Source organism: Mus caroli, unplaced genomic scaffold (genome assembly GCF_978045245.1).
Source record: "Mus caroli unplaced genomic scaffold, Mus_caroli_1 scaffold_2, whole genome shotgun sequence".
Taxonomy (NCBI): Eukaryota; Metazoa; Chordata; class Mammalia; order Rodentia; family Muridae; genus Mus; species Mus caroli.
In genome coordinates, this window is record NW_028227257.1 from 10,839,358 (window position 1) to 10,862,784 (window position 23,427).

Consider the following 23,427-nt stretch of genomic DNA (forward strand, 5'->3'; position numbering starts at 1 on the left):
CATTATCATCAAGGTGGGAGCATGGCAGTATCCAGGCAGGCATGGCACAGCAGGAGCTGAGAGTTCTATGTCTTCATCCAAAGGCTGCTAGTGGAAGACTGACTTCCAGGCAACTAGGGTGAGGATCTTATACCCACACCCACAGTGACACACCCATTCCAAACAGGTCACACCTATTCCAACAAGGCCACACCTTCAGATGGTGTCACTCCCTGGTCCAAGGATATACAAACCATCACACCCACCCCAGTAAGGTCGAGGCCAGAGCTCAGTTGAGTCTTATTAAGAGGGATTTATTACGGATTTGTGAGGTCAGACAGATAAAAAGCAATACTTGAAATTTTTCTTTGCTAATATTCGGTACTTATGGTTATTCATTGGTAAATGTTTAGTGGAAAATAAAACAAAACAAAAACAAAAAACCCTGAATATCTCACATTAAAATTGTACGGTTAATCATTTCAGATATACACATTATTTCTTTCTTTTCTTTTCTTTTTTTTTTTTTTTTTGTTTTTTTCGAGACAGGGTTTCTCTGTATAGCCCAGGCTATCCTGGAACTCACTTTGTAGACCAGACTGACCTCAAAATCAGAAATCCTCCTGCCTCTGCCTCCTGAGTGCCTGGCTTTTCTTATTTCTTGTGGGTGTGGTTGTGGGTGTGCTGGCACCGGTGGAAGGCAAAGGATCACTTGGGTGAGTTCTCATCTTTCCATGTGGGTGGGTCCTGGGAGTCCCTCTCTCCCCCCCCCCCCCCAGCACTGTAGCTTCTCTCAGAAGCCACTTCCTGCTCCTAGGCTGTTAGATGATTTGTCTTTTTGGGACATTGCCAACCGGTTTTAGCCATTGATATATTTATTGAAAAGTGTCTATAACTTACAACTTGAATATAAACTTACAATATTTAAAAGCAATCCCTCCCGCCTCCCTCTGGTTCTTAACTGACTTAAGCAGAGGTGCTTCGAGACCGCACTTGGTAGCCTTGGCTTGTATTTCTAGTGAGTCTTCTCCTGGGTTTGGTACTGCCACCGCCTCCATTTGAATATGAAAGCTTCACCTTTAAGCCGGGAGGAGGTATTTCGATGTCAGCCCCAGGAAATGTACACACGAGTGGAATTTACAGCTCGTCCGTCCGCTGCACAGTTCGATTAGAGAGTGATCCATTAGCCATTGCCCTGCGTTCACTGTGAAAACTAGAAATGTAACTCAAGTGTTCGGGGTCAAAACCAGGCCCCCGCCGGCCGGTGCCCTGGAATTTGTTTAAGGCTGGTTTCTCTCCTTGGGGGTGGGTGGGGGAGGAGCACGTGCAGATCCTTCTGAGTTGTCACTTAGGCGCTCCAGTCCGAGGAGACATCTGGTGTCTCCCTGCCACAGAGACAGGCTGCTCTTATTCTAGGGCTGTCACCCATGAAAGGCCGCTGCGGCCGTGCTGGTGTGCTTATGAAAGGCTTGGGGGCCAGCGCTATAGAAATAAACAGCTGTGCTCATTGGCTGTTTGTCCTCGGTATACGAGGCCTGCGAGCCTGCTGGGGTGAGGCGGGGAAAGTGGCCGGTTAATGATCAGGGGCAGTGTCTGGAATTTTTCCATGTCACTTTCGTAAGAATCTCACTCCAGCTTCTGTTGGAGTCTCCAGCAGTGCACTGAAGAAAAACAAAACAAAACAAAACATAACATAACAACCCCCCACCAAAACCCAAAGAGCCTTGGGGCCGGCAGGGTGGCTCAGTGGTAAGGGTGCTTGCTGCCGAGCCTAAGGACCCGAGGTCAACCCCAAGAGTCCACGTGGTGGAAAGGTTGCCCTCTGACATCTGCATGCGTGCGGTGGCACACATGTACTACACGTATGCACAATAAATAAATACATAAAAAGCATGTGTGGAGGAGTCTTAGGGCCTAGTGGTGGATTCTGAGTAGAGCACCCCAGAAGGGGAAAGGATGGGTTCTGGGTCTCACTTCTCAGGGTGCTTTCTGAGGAAGCTTTGGTACTGTGTCCCCTCTTGAGGTGGCTGTAGAGTAGTCAGGGCTCAGTACACAACCAAGTACAGATCCCATGTTAAAATTTAAGATTTAAAAACTGTGTGTGTGTTTGTATGTATGTGTGTGTGTGTGTGTTATGTGTGTGTTTGTGTGTGTGTGTATGCACATGTTTGTGTGTCTAATGTGTGTGTGTGTGTTTGTGTATGTGTTTGTGTGTGTGTTTGTGTGTGTGTTTGTGTATGTGTTTGTGTGTGTATTGAGGTAAGAGGACAACTTTCAGGAGTTGCCTCTCTCCTACCCTGTGGGTCCCTGGGATCAAACTCAGATCGTGAGGCTTGGCAGCAGACCCCTTTACTCACTGAGCCACCTTGCTGGCCCTCCAGTAAGGATTTTCAGCTCTCGCCCTGGCTGCACCCATGCTTTCTGCTCCTGTTTCTGTGCCCCGTCCCCACCCTCCCCCTTCTCTGTTCCTCCTCCTGCTCTTTCCCCTTCTCTTCCTCCTTTCTGGAAGACAGAGGTTAATTCTCGCTTAGGAGTTGTGGGTTCTAAATTGCCTTTCACTTTGGGAGTTGGTCCCAGCCACTGAAGACTGCTTCTCTGTCCTCCAGTGCCTCAGGAAATAGGGCTGGTGAGGCACCTCAGTGGATACAGGCTCTTGTCGGCAAACTCGACCGGTTAAGTTCTCTCTCCACAGGACTCAGAGTGGAAGGAGGAAACTAACTCATGAAAGTTGTCATCAGCCTCCACAGACGTGTGCATGCACACCCTCGCACATGCGCACACACACCCCACCCCATCGTCACCACCACCCACCATGTATGGGGTGAGCCATACACGCTTAATGCTTGGCACCATCACTACTGTAACAGGTGTGGGGTTAGGGCTCTCTTGATCTCTTTCTTTAGTTTTTATGTTTTTATTTACGTGTTTTTGCATGCATGTGTGTCTGTGCGCCATGTGTACACAGTGGCCATGGATGCCAGAGAACAGTGTCAGATCCCCTCAAACTGGAGTTAACAGGTGGTTGTGAGCTACCATGTGAGTACTGGAAATAAACCCTTAGTCCTCTGGAAGAGAAGCCAGGTTTCTTGGGTTTTTTTTTTTTTTTTTTTTTTGGTGTTTTTGAGACAGGGTTTCTCTTTGTAGCTCTGGCTGTCCTGGAACTCACTCTGTAGACCAGGCTGGCCTTGAACTCAGGAATCCGCAGCAGCCAGGTTTCTTAACTGAGGAGCCATCTCTCCTATCTTGGTCTCTCTTGAAGCTGCTGACCTATGGCTCATCCTCCCTACCACCCCCGGTGACAGTCCCTGGTTAAGCAACACAAGTGTCCGGTCATGTAGGGGTCCTCTGGTCCGCTGGAGACCTTGCTGGCTGGGCCAGGTCTAGCAGGCTTGCTTGCAGTGGAGGATTAACCTGCTGGGAGACCTAGTGACTGCAGACATGCTGGGTTAAAGGGTGTGCTGAGGTAGAGTGGATGGCCTGAGGGAGTCTAACTGATCATAACTCAGGGCTGCACGTGGAAGGAAAAGACTGTGGGCCTAGCAGTTCAAGTTTTTGAGTTAGTTTATTTTATATATATATATATATATATATATATATATACACACACACATATACATATATGTGTGTATGTGTGTCTATATACATATATTTTTTAATATATTTGTCTCTAGTTGGAAAAGCAACCTACCTCATGCTTATTGTAAAAAGAAAAAGTGTGAAGGATTTAGAGAGAAATCTCAGTGTTGATAGAATGAATCCCTGTCGAGCCCCTGAAAGCCTGTTCTCTGTCAAGCTCACAGACACACAGGTCCAGGGGTGCCGGCTTCAGCAGTAAGTTAGGCTTAACTATTGGTGGCGAAGAGCTGAACCCGGGTGTGGTCATTAACTTTAGGCCCTTGGCTAATAATCACTGGACCGGAGGGTGGGCAGGGCTTCAGATATATCGAGGCTTTGATGCTGGAGCCGGCCCTGAGCCTGGAGTCCACCAGAGCTCTAACCCTTCCTGCCTGGTGTTGTTGGTGCCCCCTGGTGGAGAAGGAAAGCAAGTCAGGCTAATTTCTCCATTTCAAGTTCCACTGGGCACCAAGGAAATGACAGGAGTAATTTCTCCATCTCTGGAATTGTCTACCCTTGATCAAAGGGCTTTTTTGTTTATTTTGAGATAGGTCTCACAGTGTAGCCCAGGCTGGTCGTGAACTCATTGAGATCCTCTGCCTCTGCCTCCCAAGGGCTGCTATTAAAGCTGTACACCACCATTCTTGGCCTTTAAGAAAAGAAAAAGCAGTTTGTGTTTGTGTGTGTGTGTGAGAGAGGGGGGGGGGGCGAGAGAGAGAGAGAGAGAGGGAGAGAGAGAGAGGTAGGTTTGCAGGTGCTGGAAGAGTCCAACAGAGGATACCCAATGCCCCTGGAGCGGGAATGACCAGCACTTAAGAGTGCTAGGGCGTGCTGGGCATGGTGGCACTCGACTTTAATCCCAGCACTCAGGAGGCTGAGGCAGGCAGATTTCTGAGTTTGAGGCCAGCCTGGTCTACAAAGTGAGTTCCAGGACAGCCAGGGCTACAAAGAGAAACCCTGTCTCAAAAAACCCTCTCCCCCAAAAAAACCCAAAAAACCAAAAACCAAAACCAAACCAAACCAAAACAAAACAAAAAGAGTGCAGGGAGTGAACTTGACCTTTGAGGATCAGCATCTGTTCCCTCAAAGGTGGCAGATGTCTCTCTGGCTTTTCTCTTAGACTTTTCTGTAGGTTCTGGGGATGCAGTTCAGGTCCTCATGTCTGTGTGGCAAGGACTCTACCCACTGAGCTGTCTCCCCAGTCCTGTGCATTTTATTGTGATGATTAATTTAACTTATTGGTGAGTGATCATTGAGCTCCATTACTGGTTGATTTAGAAATGCTAACTTACAGCAGGGGCAGCCCACATCTCCTGAAGAGCCTTAGTTCTCCTGATGCGCTGTTAAAGCGGAGACTGGGCTCCCAAGGCCACTGCAGCCGCAGGGAGGCTTCCTCCTAGTGAGACAGAGGCGGAATGTGGGCGATCGATCGTGCGCCTTGCTGCCTGGTAGAATCTAAATGGTCGGAGACAGTGATGCGTTTGTTGGTCTGTTGCTTTGCAGGGACCGTGAAGGTGAAGAGTTCAAACATCCAGGTGGGAGACCTCATCCTTGTGGAAAAGGTGAGCTGAGTCTGGAGACTTCTCAGGGGCTGGGCGTCCGCGGGAGCACGGGGAGCGGGAGCACGGGATGCGGTCCATGCTGGGTAGAGCCCTGCCTTGCTCTGTGCATCTGGTGGACCGGACTGCCGGGAAGGAACTCTTCAGGATGCTAGCAGATATCTCTGCCGTGGGAAGAAAAACTTCCATCCCCATGAGACAAACACAAAAAGATTTCCCTAGGGCACCCATAAGCTGGGGAGCCAGTAGCCCTGCTTATAATTATAAACGGAGTATACATTTGATTTTCTTCTTGGTGTGTTTCTTTGGAGAGGGTCACCCCTCTCCCCCACTTAATGATAATGCCTTTTTTTTTTTAAGATTTATTTATTTATTCTTTATTATTTATAAGTACACTGTAGCTGTCTTCAGACACTCCAGAAGAGGGCATCAGATCTCATTACGGGTGGTTGTGAGCCACCATGTGGTTGCTGGGATTTGAACTCTGGACCTTCGGAAGAGCAGTCGGGTGCTCTTACCTACTGAGCCATCTCACCAGCCCCGATAATGCCTTTTCTACAAGACAGCTTGCCACATGGACACTTAAAAATATTTATTGAACTCACCTTTGTCAAACCTTTGACCTTAGCGCCCTGACTCTCGGGGTCTGCCAGCCATTTTATGGGGAGCACAGGCGGACACTGTGGAGAGTTGTTAAATGTCTGGGTTAATGCTTGTCACTTGAACAGATACTGGCACATCTGTTTACTGTCTGTATTTGGAAGGTGAGAGGTTTGGGGGTGTCTGGAGAGTCTGGGGATTATAATTGGTCAGAAAAAAGAACCTGTCTTACCATGTTTCTGTGGGGATTGAATGGTGCTGCGATGGTGAAGTTAACTTGAGAGAACCTGGAGTACTTGGGGTCAGAGCCCCTGTGGTCATATCCCTTCCCAGGCTACTGCTGTATTCATTCCTATTTCTTTACTATTTGTTTCTGAAATGAGATCCACCAGCCCCTGCAGGGATCAAAAGCCTACACATCACACCTGGCCTTAGTTACCGTTCACAACTTTCCTTTCTGGCATCCTGCTGCAAGCCAAACAAGAGGACAGGGCGATGGGTTAGTCCCTAAAGTGCTCACCACCCGAGAATGAACTGAACGGGGACTCAAGTTTGTGTGAGAAGAGCTGGGTGTGGTGGCATCTGTGATCCCAGCACGGGGCAGGGGACAGGCAGAAGCAGGTAGATCCCCGGGAGGGCTCCATGACAGGTTTTAGGCCAGTGACATCACATCTCCAAAAACCCAAAACAAAACAAAAGACAAACAACAATAGAAACCCAAGAATGTCTCTCCTTCATGCAAGCATTTGCGTGCACATCCACAGATGAATACATGTATAGGTATACTTGCATGTGCACGCGCGCACACACACACACACACACACACACACACACACACACACACGAGGAGAAGGCGGGGGCAGAGGCAGTAGAGAATGCTTGCAGGTCTGCCTTCTGTGTCTGTAGCTGGGGGTGTGGGGCGGGGTGGCTCTAAAAGCAAGGTTTAGGAATCCCAGGAAGGGACATTCCTTTTAACAGGTGACTGGGTGGTAGTGGTTAGTAAAATGCTAAGAGCGTGCAAGGCCCTGTGGATTGCAGACAAAGCAGTCCTGTGCTTAGCCACAACTGAGGCCTAAAAGAGCAGTGGACGGGGCGAGACCCCGCCCTGTGGCTCTCACGCTTACCCGTTTCCTTCCGTTTCCCAGAACCAGCGGGTCCCTGCTGACATGATCTTCCTGAGGACGTCAGAGAAAAACGGTAAGTGCACAACGGGCGGGGACAGTGACCATATCTGACAGCAGCATATTTGGAAATGTCACAGGGTGGATGTCATTATGGGTCCTACGAGGCAAACCAGAGCATCTCAAAGTGTTTGGGTACTTGTAGGCCCATGAGCTTTGGTCAGTAGAACCAGAAAATTTGACCAGGCTTGGTGTCATAATCCCACACTTAGGGAGGCAGAGTCAGGCCTGGGAGTTCGAGACCAGACTCTACATAACAAGTCCAGGTCATTGAGGGCCTACCTAGTGAGACCGTGTCTCAAGCCAAAACCTTAAGCTTATAATAAAATAACAAAACAAAAATTTTGGCTGGTGACACAGTTGAGCATGTAGGACTTGTGTTTCCAAGTCTGGTGGCTGATTGCAATCTCTGGGACCCTCATAGTAGGAGAGACCCAATCCCTCCAGGTTGTCCTTCAGGCTATATACATGTCTGCACTGTGTGAATGACACCCTCCCCCACAGGACAAACAGCGAAGGGATGTAGTCGACATAAGAAATAACAGCACAGCAAAGCCAGGCAGGCTGATTTATGCCTGTAATCCCAGAGACTGAGGCAGGAGGATTGCATGAAGTTGGGGGCCAGCCTGGGCTCCATAGGAAGGCCCTATTTAAAAAAAAAAAAAAAGCCAAAAATCCCACATAAACCCCACATGGTTATCTTTTCTGCCTCAGCGCTTGGAAGTTTTTGGAACTCTCAGGGATTCTCCTGTCTCAGCTTCCATTCTTGAAGCAAGAAGGCCGGGAATACACGACCTGCCACATCCCATTTTATGTGGGCGCTGGAGATCTGAACTTGGGTCTTCACCTCTGCACAGCAAGCCCTTTGCCCACTGAACCCTCTCCCCAGACTTCAGGCTTGGAAGTGACCCAGAAGGCTCTTCAGACTTGTCAGGGAGCTGGACTCACTTCTTGTGTGACCTGCTGACAGAGCCCGAGGTGGATGTCTCTAGAATGTGCCAGCCTGTCTTCTTTAGTGTCCCTCATGGGACCACAAGTGCTGTAGGCTTGAGATTTTATTGCTGGAGCAAAGCTTTATGGTATAGAGTTCTTCTTAGGAAGTTTGTAGAGTTTCGGGGTTTGCGGAGTGCTTGCCCAGCAGGCCCCAGGCCCTGGATCCCATCCCCAGCTGTGCATAAAACCAGGCATGTGACAGACCTGCCATCCCAGCACTTAGGAAGCAGAGGCGGGAGGGTCAGAAGTTCAAGGCCGTTCTGGGATATTAGAGGCTGTCTAAATCAGTCATCAGCCAATCACGTTGGATTTTGAAGCATTGTGGGTTTGGGGGTTCTGTGTTATTAGGGTCACTCTGCAGCAAGAGTAGGCCCTGGCATGGTTTTTTTAGAAGCCATGTCCTGAGCCCATAGCTCAGCTTTTTAGCCCCTGTAAGAGTCCTGGAGGTTCTTATAGGCTCCAGTCCTCCACCCCCGAACCCCAGGGCTCTGAGATTCAAAGCCAGTCAGACAAACATTGCATCGAAATCCAAATGGTCCTGAGAAGGGGTCTGGAAGCTCCTGTACCCCTGCCTGGGAATGGTCACAGAGTGACCATCCTGTGTTAGCCACTGTCCCATCACCCTGCTGGACAGTTACAACAGGCTGCACGTCTCCTTTTTGTAACGTAGAAAGGCTGATGATAGCTCAGCAAAGTCAAGGGCCTAACCCTATCCTACAGTGAGTGAGTGGTTGGAAGGATTTGAACCCAGACCTCGTAGAAGGGGTGGGAAGTAGAGATTTATTTTCTCTGCGAGTCGCTGGCCATTGGTGGGCCGTCTCTTCAAGGACAACAGCGGGCACTGCCCAGAGCCACTGAGGGAAGCCAAGCTTCATGCTTGAACTGCAGACATCAGACAGTGCCCCATCTCTCCGCAGGCTCTTGCTTCTTGCGCACGGATCAGCTGGATGGAGAGACAGACTGGAAGCTTCGACTCCCGGTGGCCTGCACACAGAGGCTCCCCACAGCTGCTGTGAGTCGCTTTTCTCAAAGAACCGTATGCTGGCCACCAGATCACAGACTGGTTCTCACACCCAGATGTACTCGGGAGGTCAGGCAGGGGGTAGCAGGGGCGGGGGGAGCATGTGAAGTGGGGCTGGTGGGGAACTGGAGACCCTGGAGCCTGTGTTGATTGCACTTACCTGGCAGAGCCTAAAGCAGCCCCAGGCCACACGAGGGGCGAACCGAACGCTTCTGAGAGTGACCTTGCCAGTGTGCTGGTAGTAAGGAAAGGTCTTCTTTCCTCTTGCTGAGTGTCTATATCGGCGGTTCTCAGCCTTCCTAATGTTTCGACCTTTAACACAGTTCCTCATGTTGTGGTGACACCACCCCCCCAGCCATAAGATGATTTCGTTGCTATTTCATAACTGTAATTTTGCTGCTGTTGTGAGTCATAATTTAAATATCTGAGATTCAGGATATCTGATACCCAGCCCCCCAAAGGCCATGAGCCACAGGTTGAGAACTGCTTATCTTGAGGCTGCTAAGCCTGCAGAGTGCGTCCTGCAGGGGTAGTGGTTTGAGTAAGAACGGCCCCTATAAGCTCCCGTGTTTAGTCACAGGGATGGGGGTGTCACTACTTGAGAAGGATTAGGAGGAGGTGTGGCCTTGTTGGAGAAGCCCAGTCTCTCTCCCAGCCTTTGTGGACTGGGGTGTAACTCTCAGCTGCCTCTCAGTCACCCCGTGTGCCACCGTGTCCTTAGCATGATGATAACGGACTCGCCCTTTGAAACTGTAAATGCTTTCATTTTAGAAGCACTGCCGTGGTCATGGTGTCTCTTCACAGCAACAGGACACTGACCAAGACAGCAGCAGGCCTTGCCCTTGCCCTCAGCCCCACGCCCTGTCTCTACTCTGACCTCAGTGGCAGCCCTCCTGACCGCTGGCCCCCTTGTGGTTGCCTCGGATTGGCGGCAGGTCCATCACACAGGCCCTGTGCGCAAGTGTCTCTCTAGTCTGTGGGTGCCTGTATTGATTTTGGTTTTACCTAGTATTTCCCCCCTCCCCTTTTTTTTCCTTTGTTTGCTCTAGGGATTGAAGGCAGAACCTTGCACATATATGTGCCAGGTGATTTTGTTACCACAGAGCCACATGTCACATTTCCTGATCGCCCTTGCCTGCCATTCCCTCCTGACCCACTTCCAGGCAGGATCCTGCCAGCAGCCACTGGAATTATTTACTTACTTACTATTTTTTTACTGTTTTAAGTCAGGATTATAATTTGTAGCTCAGGCTAGCCTCAAACTCCTGACCCTTCTGCCTTTGCCTCTGCTTCCTAAGTACCTGCATGCCCAGTCTTAACTCATTCAAAATGTCACAGAGACCATTAAAAAAATTATTATTATTATTTTACTTTTGTATAACCTTGCAAGACTGTCATGAGGTTTCCTTTACACGTGTGCGCACTGGGAAGGCCCGTGCAGTATTAGGGATTGTGCTAACGTGTGTGTGCACTGGGCAGGTCCTTGAAGTATTAGGGATTGTGTTCAGGGCCCTGAAGATTTTAGCCTGGTGCTCTGTCCCTGAGCTGCTCTTATAACTAACTAGGCATCTCTGTTTGCTTAGTTCTCTGTATCTCAGCTGAATCCAGGGCCTCACGTGTGTGTGTGCTAGGTGACCACTCTGCCCTGGGCTGTATTCCACGAGTGTTGCTTAACATAATGTGTCTTGGGCTGGGATTGTCATTGCTGAGTGGATTGCTCATCTGGCACCCGGGTTTGATCCGCAGCACCACAAAAACTAGGCAGAGTGGCCCATTCCTCAAATCTCAGCACGGTAGAGGTGGGGAGATTAGGAGTTCAAGGTCATCCTTGGTCTAAATAGTGAGTTGAGGGTCAGCCTGGGCTACGTGAGGTCCTCTCTCTCAATCCATAAGCAGATAAAATAATACTTCACTTTGTCTGCCACTCAGTTTGACATCACTTTCAAACATGGGTGCTTCCTTCTACAAGCTAGCTTTACCTTCATTCAGAGGGATTAAAGGTGTGTGCTAAGGCTGAGAGCCACACCGCACCACAAAACAACACAACAAAACAAAACACCCAACACCACAGCTACAAACAGATCTTTTTCAGTAAATAACACAAATAAATAACACAACACAATCACAGTGTGCTCAAATATCTGGCAACTCAAGCAGAGACAGACAGACAGACAGACAGACAGAGACAGATAGCTCTTATCTGGAGATGCACACACAAAATAAGGAGAATAAATGTAATGAATTCCCTCTTCCCCACCGAGAGAGTCGCTTCCGGGCTTCCCTATCACCTCTCTCTGTCTGCCTCCCCCCACCCCAGATCCCCATATTTGTTGTTTGTGAGGGCGAGGCCACCCTCCCTGTCCTTGAGGTCTCACAAAGCTGTCTTCTCCACAAAGCTCTGCCGCCACTCACCTTTCTCATCCTGTTTCTTACAGGAGGTTGAGTTCTTGTTTATCTGAAAAATAAAATAAAATAAAATAAAATACACATAATATAAAATTTACCTTGGGGGCTGGAGAGATGGCTCGGCCGTTCCAACTGCTTTCCCAGAGGACTTGAGTTCAGTTCCCAGAAGGCCTCTTCTGGCCACTGTGGGCACACACACACACACACACACACACACACACTCACTCCCCCTCTCTCTTTAAAATTTACCATCTTAACCTGTATATAAGGACATTAGACACATTTCTTTATGGAGGAAATGTCACCAGCGTCGTCCGTCTCCGAGACTCGTGATATCTTCCCTTCGCAGACTTTGGCCATCACTGCTTTCTGCCCTGACTACTCTAGGGACCGCATGCGACTGGAATCGTGTGCTGTCTGTCTTGTGTGTGTGGCACTGGCTTGTTCACCGTGTGTGCAGTGTGCTGCAGGATCGCTTTCTTCTTTGGAGCTCAGTAATGCATACAGAGAGGATGCCTAACGCTTTGTTTATCCACTCCTCCGTGATGGACATTTGGGTTGCTCTGTCCCTCTCAGCTCTCACAAGTAAACTCACAGGGATGGAAGCCCATCTCTCTGAGCGCCCACCTTTGGTTCTTTGGGTCGTACACCCAGAAACGGAGTTCCAGGAGCCTGTGGTAACTTCCTGTGGAATACCTTAGGAAGCCCAGGCTGTTGCCCACACAGGCCATGCTGTTTTTCTGTGTCCTGCTGTATTTTCTGTCTGCCTGTTTTTGTTTTTGTTTTTTTTCTTCTGTTTGTTTGTTTGGTTTTTTAAATGAGTACACTGTAGCTGTACAGATGGTTGTGAGCCTTCATGTGGTTGCTGGGAATTGAATTTAGGACCTCTGCTCGCTCTGGTCAACCCCTCTGCTATGGTCAGCTCTGCTCACTTAGTCCCTGCTCGCTCCGGCCCAAGGATTATTTATTATTCTAAATGATCTCATTACCAATGGTTGTGAGCTACCATGTGGTTGCTGGGATTTGAACTCATGACCTTTGGAAGAGCAGTTTGAGCTCTTAACTGCTAAGCCATCTCTCCAGCCCTGTCTGTCTGGTTTTGATCACCATCATAACAGATGTGAGGCTCCCAAGTCCTTCTCAGGGCCTCACACGCAGGAGCTGTTTACTGTCCTCTTGTTAAATGGGAGAAGCAGTTCCACTATGATGAGACACTGCTCAGGTCCCAGGTCCCAGGTGGCAGGTGGCAGGTGGCAGGTGGCAGGTGGCAGGTGGCAGGTCAGGGCTGAGTCGCCCAGGCCCTCTGGCTGCTCTCTGCAGGGTAACCGGGGCTGGGTCGATGGGCTCAGCTGGTGTCTGCACAGGAGTGTGGGGTTTGTCCCTGGCACCTCACGCACAGCCAAGAGGATCTTCTCACTTGTGTTGCTCTTGTTTGAGGGTCTGTTTGGGAAACACCATGTTTGCTTTTGAAACCTCGGTCCCTGCCTGCTGTTTTTAACCACGTGTTTCCTCTGCAACAGGACCTCCTGCAGATTCGGTCCTATGTGTACGCTGAAGAGCCCAACATCGACATTCACAACTTCCTGGGGACTTTCACCAGGGTGAGTGGAGCTGAATCCAGTCTTGGGTGTGCAGCCCAGACGGTGCCCGAGGCTGCACACTGCTGTGTCTATCTGAGGTTCCTTACCAAAGCCCGGCCAGCCTTGAAGGCTGACAGTGGCTTCTCTGTGGGGACAGCACAGCTGGAATGTTCTCCTGGCTCTGAGCTTGAGTTCTAGAGCAGCAGGTGGTGTCTTCATCTGCTGTAGCGCTGAAGTCTGAATACAATCCCTGTCTTCTCCAGACTGGCAGGTCCTCTTCTGGCTCGCAGATCCCCTGTGCCGGCAGGGTGTATCAGCATGTCCCTATAATCCCAGTACTCAGGATGCTGAGGCAGGGGGACTGCTGTGAGTTCATAGCCAGCCTGTCAAAACAGACCACAAAGAAATCAAGCCCTGTGAGCTAGCTTTGAATTTAAGCTGTTTCCAAGTCTTTCACAACAGAAAGTGAATCTGAATTTGCTACTTTTAGAATATAATATTAAAATCCACATTTGAAACAAAAGTTAAACGGCCTGTGTTCTCTTTTTTTGAGGCAGGGTTTCACTGGATAGCCCTGGTACTCGCTCTAAAGACCAGGCTGCCCTGAAACTCACAGAGTTTGCCTCTGTCTTCAGAGTTGTACCAACACTCTTAGCAAAAATAAGTCTGTGTGTGTGTGTGTGTGTGTGTGTGTGTGTGTGTGTGTGTAGGGAGGTGGGCAGGATTTGAGACAGGGTTTCTCTGTGTAGTCCTGGATTTCTTGGATCTCACTCTGTAGACCAGGCTGCCTCTTCCTCCTAAGTGCTGGGATAAAAGGCGTGTACCACCTCCACTTGGTTGCAAAAATAAATCTTAAAAAAAAAAAAAAGTAGGGGGCTGGAGAGCTGGCTCAGCAGTGAAGAGCACTGACTGCTCTTTCAGAGGACCTGAGTTCAATTCCCAGCACCCACATGGTGGCTCACAACCATCTGTAATGGGGTCTGATGCCCTCTTCTGGTGTGTCTGAAGATAGCAACAGTGTACTCATACATAAAATAAATAAATCTTTAAAAAAAAAGTAAAGTATATGAGCTAATTTGTGTTAGTTCCATGTATAAAATGGCCATTTCTGGTCCTGGGAGTCAAACCCAGTTTTTCCTGAATGGTCAGTAAACACTGTAGCATGCAGCCACACCCCAGCCACAAGACCTGCACTTGCTCGCGCTTGCTCATGTTCTCTCTCTCCTCTCTCTCTCTCTCTCTCTCTCTCTCTCTCTCTCTCTCCCTCTCTCTCCCTCTCTCTCTTTCTTTTTGGAGTCAAGGTCCCTCTCTAGGTATCTAGGGTGACTTTGAACTTAGGATCCCCCTGCCTCAGCCTCTCAAGTGTGGAAATTAGAAGATGTGTGGTATCGTGTAAGGCAAGACTGACACCTAAATATGTGTGTGTGGTATGTGTGTGCACCCATGTACTTGTGAGAGTGTGTGTGTGTGATGTGTGTTTGTGTGATGCTAAAGATGGAACCCAGAGCTTTGCGTATTCTGGACAAGCCTCTGTCACTCCTGACAGCCCCCAAACCAAATCTGTCATTTAGTAGAAAGGATTTACGTGCCGTCGAAGGTGGTGACTTTGGGGGTTCTTGGGAAATATCCATGGAAAGGGAGAGATGACTGTCAGCAAACGTGTGTGTTTGATCTTTTCAGGAAGACAGTGACCCTCCGATCAGTGAGAGTCTGAGCATTGAGAACACGCTGTGGGCCGGCACCGTCATAGCATCAGGTGAGACCTGGCCAAGGAATTTGGGAGCTGTTTGAACAGGGAAGAGTCCCCCTGGAATTAGAATCGTCACCTATCAGCTGGGAAAATGAACTGTCAGTCCAATGGAGTTTCCCTCTTGGTGCAGCATTTCCAGGGTCCTAAAGTGACATCTGATTGTGTCTTAGACACAGACACACGTGGCCCGTGAGTCTTCTAAAGCATCCAGTTAGGAAAGGCCCATGATCGTCACTGAGGTTGACATCACAGTACCAGAAATTGAAGTGGTGTGGGCGTCTTGGTTGGAAGCCGTGTCCACGGAGGTTCTCTTTGCAAGGACCATCCCCGCTGGGGCAGAGGCAGGAGTGTGCGTGAAGGCTAGGTGTGTGTTGAAAACACCAGAGGGAGTTTGTATTTGTAATGTAGTGGGCAAGGCCCCCAGTTTTCCTGAAGTGGGTGCGAGATTGGTCCTGGAGAGTCTGTCCTCCTGGGGCCTCCTAGGCCTGGCCTCAGTGTTGGGGCCTGAAGTGTCCTAGGGTTCACAGGACGTGCAGCAGCCCATGCCCACCCTGCCCCGCCCCGCCCTCGCCCTGCCCTGAGACTCTTGTTTTGCTCCCTTGATCCTGAGGTCTCTGTTTTTTGGCCATTGGCAGATACTTGTGATCCTGAGATTTTTCTAATGCTTTGACGATTGCACTGAAAGGTTTAAGATTCTCTTTCCTTTGCAATTTTTGTTTGTTTGGTTTTTTGGTTTTTTTGGTTTTTGTTTTTTCGAGACAGGGTCTCTCTGTGTAGCCTTGGCTGTCCTGGAACTCACTCTGTAGACCAGGCTGGCCTTGAACTCAGAGATCCTCCTGCCTCTGCCTCTCAAGTGCTGGGATTAAAGGCGTGCGCCACCACACCTGGCTCCTTTGCAATTTTTATTTATGTGTATGTGGATGTGTGAGCAAAGAGGGTGTCAGCCCCCTGGAGCTGAGTGACAAGCAGTTTAGAGCCACCTGAGTGGGCGTTGGGAACAGAACGCTGGTCCTTTGCAGGAGCAGCAGTCTTCACCACTGAGCATCTCTGCAGCCTGAGTTTCTCTTCATCCTTAACAACTGTAGCAAGAGTGTACCAGTTCAAGCCTAGCTTGGGCTACTGTGAGACCCCTCCCCCTGCCTTTAAAAAAAAACAAACAAACACTTATTATGTATGCAGTGTTCTGCCTGCATGTATGCCTACATGACAGAAGAAGGCATCAGATGCCATTACAGATGGTTGTGAGCCACTATGTGGTTGCTGGGATTTGAACTCAGGACTTCTAGAGGAGCAGTCAGTGCTCTCAACCTCTGAGTCATCTCTCTATCCCCCCCCACCCCCAGTCTTTAACAATAAACAAAAAACAAGGCCAGGCTTGATGGCCATACTATCAATTCCAGCACTCGGGAGTCAGAGGCAAGGATCTCTTGTCAGTTGGAGGCCAGCCTGATCTACATTCTAGGATAGCCAGTGAAAACAAAACAAAACACCAAAACAACAACAACAACAACAACAAAACCTGAAACAGGGTTACCATTTTTACAACTGCCTGGGGGTTTAGCCATCTTTGTTTCCACGGTCAATTTTTTTCTGTCATAGTCCTTATATTTTTCTTTCTCTTCAAGTTTTCTTTCTCTCTCTTTCTCTCTCTCTTTCTCTCTCTCTTTCTCTCTCTCTTTCTCTCTTTCTCTCTCTCTTTCTCTCTCTCTTTCTCTCGTTCTCTTTCTCTCTTTCTTTCTTTCTTTCTCTCTTTCTTTCTCCCTCGTTCTCTCGTTCTCTTTCTCTCTTTCTTTCTTTCTTTCTTCTTCTTCTTCTTCTTCTTCTTCTTCTTCTTCCTCCTCCTCCTCCTCTTTCTTCTTCCTCCTTCTTCCTCCTTCTCTCTTTCTCTCTTTCTTTCTTTCTTTCTTTCTTTCTTTCTTTCTTTCTTTCTTTCTTTCTTTCTTTCTTTCTTTCTTTCTTTCTTTCTTTCTTTCTTCACTTACTAGGTGATGCCAGAAGAGGGCGCCTGATTCCCTGGGTCTGGGAATTGCAGATGATTGTGAGCCACCATATTGGTGCTGGGAATTGAATTAGGAGCAGCCTGCACCACACTGGTGATTGTATGGAGGTTATAGGCAGCTCAGGACTCGCATTCTCCTCTGACTGTGTGGTTCCTGGACCGGATGCAGGTCGGCAGAGCTGACGGTCCAGTGTCTTACCCTTCCTCGCCATTTCTCCCTCCCCGCAGGCCTTTGCTGCCTGTCTGTTGCCTGGAGACAGTCAGTGTCAAAGCATTTACACAACAGGCACTTTACAGAGCTCTGCTACCATTCCCTTGTTCTGGATTTAACAAAATGAGGTAAAGACGTCTAATGGACCATAGAACTGAATACCAGAGTGGGCAAGCCTCTTGCTCAGGGTCACACAGCCTTGGAGCGCCATCTCCTGGGAAGAGTGTGGGCAAACTGGGATCTTTTAAAAGGGACAGAGTTCAAGCAGTTCATGGGACTTCTGTGCTCTTCTTGTTGATGGGTACGAGAGAGCAGGCGGGCATTCTGTGCTCTAGAGTCCCCGCCTGCCGCGCCTTCAGCAGGTGAATGTTTAGAGTGAATATGAACTGGGCATTTCCCGTGTTCCTTGTCAACCTCAGGTTCCTTTCCCTGTGTGTCACCCGCTCGACAGCTAACTGTATTCAGATTGTGGCGTGAACACAGCTGTTGCCCTGGGATACTGGACTCAGCCTGCAGGGACTCCCTTACTGTGTTCCTTGTGGAACCCCCTCCCAATGCTGCTCAGCCCACTGTTACCCAGTGCCAGTTTAAAGAACAGGAAAGCTTGCCAGGTTGCACCAAAGGTCCAGCTGCCTTAGCTGCCATCCTTCTGCAGAGGATGCAGTTGCCATGGCAACCCAGTATTTGCTGCCAGGAGATGGAAGTGGAAGGTACTGGCGAGTCTTGGGGCTGGGCAGCTTGTGTGTTTCAGAGCCCTGAGTTCTAGCTTGTTTCTTCACAGACTGGCTAACAAAGGGCTAGTTTGTGGGTTGTCTCCCGAGTCTATGGTGTGATCTTGTCCTGGCACATGACCAGAACACAGTCACTCCTGAGCTCTGTGCCCTGTGTCTGGTAATGCCCATCTGGTCTACAGTCTGACTCACGTGCTCTGACCCCAGATCAATGCTGGGGTATCACAGCAGTGCTGAACTACTGTGACTATTCCAGACCTCCCTTTTAGAAGCTTGACACGTATCTGTCTGGTCATGTGAAATAAATGGCTCACAAAATAACCCAGGAACCAGTCAGGATCACTGCCTTCTGGGAGCTCGGTGAAGCAAAGGGTAGTCTGAGGGGATCAGCAGGACTGCTCACTGCAGGCCGCAGGGAGAGCGAGAAGCGGGAAGAGAAAGAGAGGGCACAGAAAGAGGCCAGAATGTGTGTCGCGTGTGAGGGTTGCACTGAACAGCTGTGCCACCAGAACTGTGGTCTTAAGTGGTGCGTGTGTTACTCGTCAGCAGAGCGCTTGCGTAGCAAACATGAAGATCTGGGTTTGATTCCTAGCACCACGTAAAACAGATGTGTGGGGATTACACTTGTCATCTGAGCACTCAGGATGTAGAGGAAGGAAGGCTAGGGGTTCAGGGCCATCCTTGGCTATGTAGTGAGTTTGAGGGTAGCCTGAGCTACATGAGCAACTCATTAAAAGATGATGGATAACTCACACTCTGGGAAGAAGGCTGTGGACCAGATACGGGCAGAGCAGTGGCCTCCTGACTGTCCCTCTTCCTTGGGTCACAGCCACACAGAGCAGGGGTGCCAATCTCTCAGAGAACAGAGCTTTGGTGCTGAGCTCATGGAACTATTTATTGGGTGACTGGAGCCATGTTGGTGACACCCCACGTGGCTGGGCTGGAGCAGGGCGTGCACCCCTCTGTGCTGCTCCTTTCACCACCCTTTCCCTCGCACACGCGTGGGCATCCAGTCAGGGCCACATTGTGTAGGTGAGGAGGAGTGGCCACACGGCTACCTCAGCTTGGCCCAGGCTGAGCTCCTGCTGTTTTATGGCCTGCTCCAGCCACAGGCTGAGGGTGGGGTGCCCCTGCTGAGTACCATGCGCAGGGCCCTCCTGCTCGGCCATCTGCCTGCCCAGCCTCTGAGAGGAGCCTCATTGTGGCTCACTGCAGGCGTGCCCAAGCACTTTAGACTCTGGTCTTTGTCCCCTTGCAACCCTGCCTTGTTGGGAGGGGCCCTCCTCACAGATGTCTTTAAACCTCTTTGCCACAGTGGTCCTGAGGAGGAGGGGAAGGGGAGGGGGGAGGCGGGCATTTGCCTTCGCCAGTGGAGAACTCGATGCTCATTTTTAGGTTTTCTCAACAGGCCTGCCCCTCCTTACCTTAAGCTTTCACTGGATGCCCTCAGCTCTGACAAGGCGCACACCACCATCCTCTCTCCACACCCTTCCTCCGCTGGGTGGTGGTGTAGCATCTTCCTCTTGCCTTGACAGACACAGTTCTTGGCTTCCTTATCATCTGACTCTGAGCATTTTTGTTACCCTTCCACAGTACTGCTAAATTTCCATCAAAATAGATACCACTCTACACGCTAGCCACCAGTGTGTGCAGCTGTCCGTCCATTTCTCCCCTTTCTGGCCCACACCAGATGACATCGGCCTTTGAGAGTGTTGGCGGTGTGGGGAAAATGCTTGCTTTGCTGGGTTGAGTGTTTTTGTATACACCATGCTGCTTGTGTTTCTTCTATAGTATGCTTCCTCTTAGAGGGAGTGAGGGCTTTGCTTTGTGTACCTGGAAGATGGAGGGGGGCGAGGGGGGAGGAAGAGGAGGAAGAGGAGGAAGAGGAGGAGGAGGAGGAAAGTCCTGGGGAGGAGTTTCCTTCAAGGGGCCAAGTTAGGTAGATGTGCAGATGGACTGGGTAAGAAATGGGCCAGGGACTGAGGGAGGTGCTTTAGGTTTTCCACACAGACAGGAATGTTCTAGGAACTTCTGGATGCTTCTAAGGCTAGTGGCACAAGAGATAAGCTCCTGTCCCATGACCCACCTGCCATTAGAGGATGCTGCTTCCATAGGCCAGCCTTGTCCAGAGCTGTAGGTAACCATAGAAACACTGCATCTTCACTGTTAGTGGATGTGAAGTATCTTCAAGCTGGTGGAATAGGCTTGTTAACCTGCCTTCCTGCCTCTCTCTCCTTCCCTCCCTGTTCCCTCCTTGCCTCTCTCCTTGCCTCCCTCCTTCCCTCCCTCCCTCCCTCTCTTCTCTTCCTGCCCCCTCCTTCCCTCCCTCTCTCCATCTCCCTTCCTCCCTCTCTCCTTCCCTCCTTCCCTTTTCCTTCCTCCCTCCCTCCCTCCCTCTCTTCCTCTCTCCCTCCCTTTTTCTTCCCCCTTCCTCACCTTCCCCTCTTTCTCTCTTTCCCCTCCCTCCCTCCCTCCCTCTCCTTCCCTCCCTCCCTCCCTCCCTCCCTCCCTCCCCCCTTCCTCTTCCCCCTCCTTCCTTTCCTCCCTCCCTCCCTCCCTCCCCCTCCCACCCTCCTTCCCTCTCTCTCCCTCCCACCCTCTTTCCATGCTCACTTGGGCACGATTTCTCTTTCCAGGTACTGTTGTAGGCGTTGTTCTCTACACTGGCAGAGAACTGCGGAGTGTCATGAATACTTCCGACCCCCGAAGTAAGGTATGTGAGGCTCCAAGCACAGGCTGATTCACGCTGTTGGTGGGCACTGGTGGGGAAGGATTGGGTTCAAAATCTGCCTTTCACTAGCTGATTGTCAGCTGTGATCCTGTGTGTGTGCACACTTGTGTGTATCCGTGTGCGTGCGTGCATGTACACCTCTGAGTGCACGCGTGTCAGCACACAGCAGGTCGATGTCCCCTCAACATTTTATCTCCTTCTCCTCTTGCACACGTGACCCTTCCAGTCCCCTTCCCATCTCAGAGTGTTGCAAGCCCTTCACCCTGGCATTCCCAAGGTGGGGATGGGCAGTTGGGAGTTCAGGGCTATCATTGGCTAGAGAGCTTTCAAGGCCGACCTGTGTTATAAGAGGCAAGACTTTGTAATAAAATAAACCAGCATGCTGTGAAAAGGCTCGCCATGTTGGTCTGCACAGTGGATTGTGTTCCCAGACTCCAGTCAAGGTCATCCTTACGCCTGTGGCTGACGTGAAGTCTGAGCCCTTTTCTGAGCCATATTTTTATGACATTACCAATTTGGCACACTTGTTGCGTTTTGAGACACTTGAATACAAACACAGGCGTTCCCTTTTGTTTGGCTAGAACCCTGGGCTTTGCCCATGTGAGCTTTGTACCCGAGTTCTATCCCAGCCCCAAGCATGCAGGCAGGCAGTTACAGTGATGGCGTTCTCTAAGCTGGCTCAGGGAAGCCAGGCGTCCTCTCTCCATGCAGCCTGTGGGCTGCACCGTGATCCTCTGTGCCCTGTGCTTTGTCCCCAGATTGGCCTGTTCGACCTGGAGGTGAACTGCCTCACCAAGATCCTGTTTGGTGCGCTGGTGGTGGTGTCTCTGGTCATGGTGGCCCTGCAGCACTTCGCCGGCCGCTGGTACCTGCAGATCATCCGCTTCCTGCTCCTGTTCTCCAACATCATTCCTATCAGGTGAGCTGGGGCGGGCCGGCGTCAGCATGCCGAGCATGGGCTGGGGACTGTCACCCCTCAGCCACCTCACCTGTCCAAGGACCAGTCATGAGTAAGGAAAAGCTTCCGCACGGCTGCGCAGTGGGCTGTGCGGCGGACTGTGGCGTCTCCTGCTTCTGGGTGAGGTTCTGGCTGCATGTGCCCAGCACGCAAGTGCAGCGGTCCGTGCGGCCCTGCTAACCCTTTGCTCTGTTTCTTGCCTAGCTTGCGTGTGAACTTGGACATGGGCAAGATCGTGTACAGCTGGGTGATCCGCAGGGATTCCAAAATCCCCGGGACCGTGGTTCGTTCCAGCACAATTCCTGAGCAGCTGGGCAGGATTTCTTACTTGCTCACAGACAAGACAGGTGAATACCTTTGCAGGGGCAGAGGGGCTGCGTGGGTAGGATTCCAGTCAGCTCCTGTCCTCCCTCTAGAGGAGGGGGAGGTGTGACAGCTGTCTTCCTCCCTTCCTATTGGACCAAGAGGAGGCATTTGGTGTCAGTGGTGATGTCGACAGACACTTTGTGTTTCTACGACAGAGACTGATAAAAAGCGACTTAGGGGAGAAAGGGTCTGATCAGTCCCAGGCCCCAGCCTCAGGCAGGGAAAAGCAAGGCAGGAGCTTTAAGCAGCTGATCCTAGCACATCACAGTCAAGAGCGGAGAGAACACAGGCCCATGTGACTGTTCACTGCATAGCTGGTGGTCTCCTTGCCTAGGGAATGATGCCTCCCACAGTGGGTTGGTTCCTCCTGCACCACTTAGTAATCAATACAGTCCCCTTAGGCATTCTCGTGGGCCAGCCCGGTCAAGATAACTCCTTATCAAGACTCTCTTCCAGCGGGCGGTGGTGGCGCACACCTTTAATCCCAGCACTTGGGAGGCAGAGGCAGGTGGATTTCTGAGTTCGAGGCCAGCCTGGTCTACAGAATGAGTTTCAGGACAGCCAGGGCTACACAGAGAAACCCTGTCTCAAAAAACCAAAAACAAACAAACAAAAAAAGACTCTCTTCCAATGTGATTCTAGATTCTATCGGGTTGACAAAGTATACCAGGAGGAGGAGCACCCTCCCCCTCCCCCCATTCCAATTCAGTGCTAACGCAGTGCAGTGTGGCTAAGATGAAGTCAGAGCCCTCCTGAGCCATCACCCCTTCACAGTTGAGCCTTTGGATTCATTTTGTTTCTGACCCATAACACTCACCAAGTTAGCAGAACTGCAAGGAGAGGACCGGGTTCCAGACTTGTGAGCACCGGGCCCCCAGCGTGGTGTCTGTGGGGCCGGTGTGGGGGTCATGTGGGTCTGCTTGTTTGTCAGTGTGTAAATCCAGGTTGATGGGCCCAGTGTGTGCCCTATGCCACCCTCTTAACGCAGGGAACAAGGCAGGCGCTCGGAGTGACAGCCTCAGGGAATCGGTACAGTCCTGTCCCCATGACTGTTGGATGGTCTTTCCAAAAGAAGAGTAGGTCCCGCTCTTGTCTCCTCCATGGGGGAAGCACCAAGGCTGGCCCGTGACGTTGACTCTCAGAGACCGGAAGGAACCCGTGTGTCTCTTGTGTCCTAGGAACCCTGACCCAGAATGAGATGGTGTTCAAGAGGCTGCACCTGGGTACGGTGGCCTACGGCCTGGACTCCATGGACGAAGTGCAGAGTCACATCTTCAGCATTTACACCCAGGTAAAGCCTTGCTCTCAGCACTGGAGCCAATGGCCACACATTTTAATTACTTATTTTTAGCCCAGACTAGCTGCAAACTCATGACATAAACATGGATGCCCTTGGCTGCTTCGTCTGCCCATACTGCCCAAGTGCTGGGATTACACGTCTGTCCCTTCCACATCTGGCTCATGTGGTGCTGGGGAATCGAACCCGGGACTTTGTGTGTGCTAGGCCAGGCCTCTATCAACTGAACTACAGGCTCAGATGACTTCATGTATGTATGTATGTTTTTGAGATAGGGTCTTACTATGTAAACCAGGCTGGCCTTGAGCTCAGAGAGCTCTGCCTGCCTCTTCCGAGTAAAGGCGTGTGCTACTATGCCCAGCCGCTCTGTGTATTGGAATAATTGCTGAGCTACACTTTTTACACCAAAACATTGAGCCATGGTAATGGTACAAATTCAGTAAGTTTTAG

General features: G+C 50.4%; 1 protein-coding gene across 4 annotated transcripts in view; it reads left to right on the plus strand.

The window, feature by feature from the left end:
- Window positions 1-23,427, plus strand: part of Atp9a (ATPase phospholipid transporting 9A) — a 109,323-nt gene that overhangs the window by 48,208 nt on the left and 37,688 nt on the right. For all 4 annotated transcript variants that reach the window (XM_021182849.2, XM_021182833.2, XM_021182840.2 and 1 more), the window contains exons 5-13: window positions 5,098-5,156; window positions 6,899-6,950; window positions 8,845-8,939; window positions 12,875-12,955; window positions 14,615-14,690; window positions 20,262-20,338; window positions 21,115-21,275; window positions 21,519-21,661; window positions 22,859-22,971. In XM_021182849.2, the coding sequence (XP_021038508.1) occupies window positions 5,098-5,156; window positions 6,899-6,950; window positions 8,845-8,939; window positions 12,875-12,955; window positions 14,615-14,690; window positions 20,262-20,338; window positions 21,115-21,275; window positions 21,519-21,661; window positions 22,859-22,971 (857 nt within the window). The remainder of the gene's footprint in view (window positions 1-5,097; window positions 5,157-6,898; window positions 6,951-8,844; window positions 8,940-12,874; window positions 12,956-14,614; window positions 14,691-20,261; window positions 20,339-21,114; window positions 21,276-21,518; window positions 21,662-22,858; window positions 22,972-23,427) is intronic.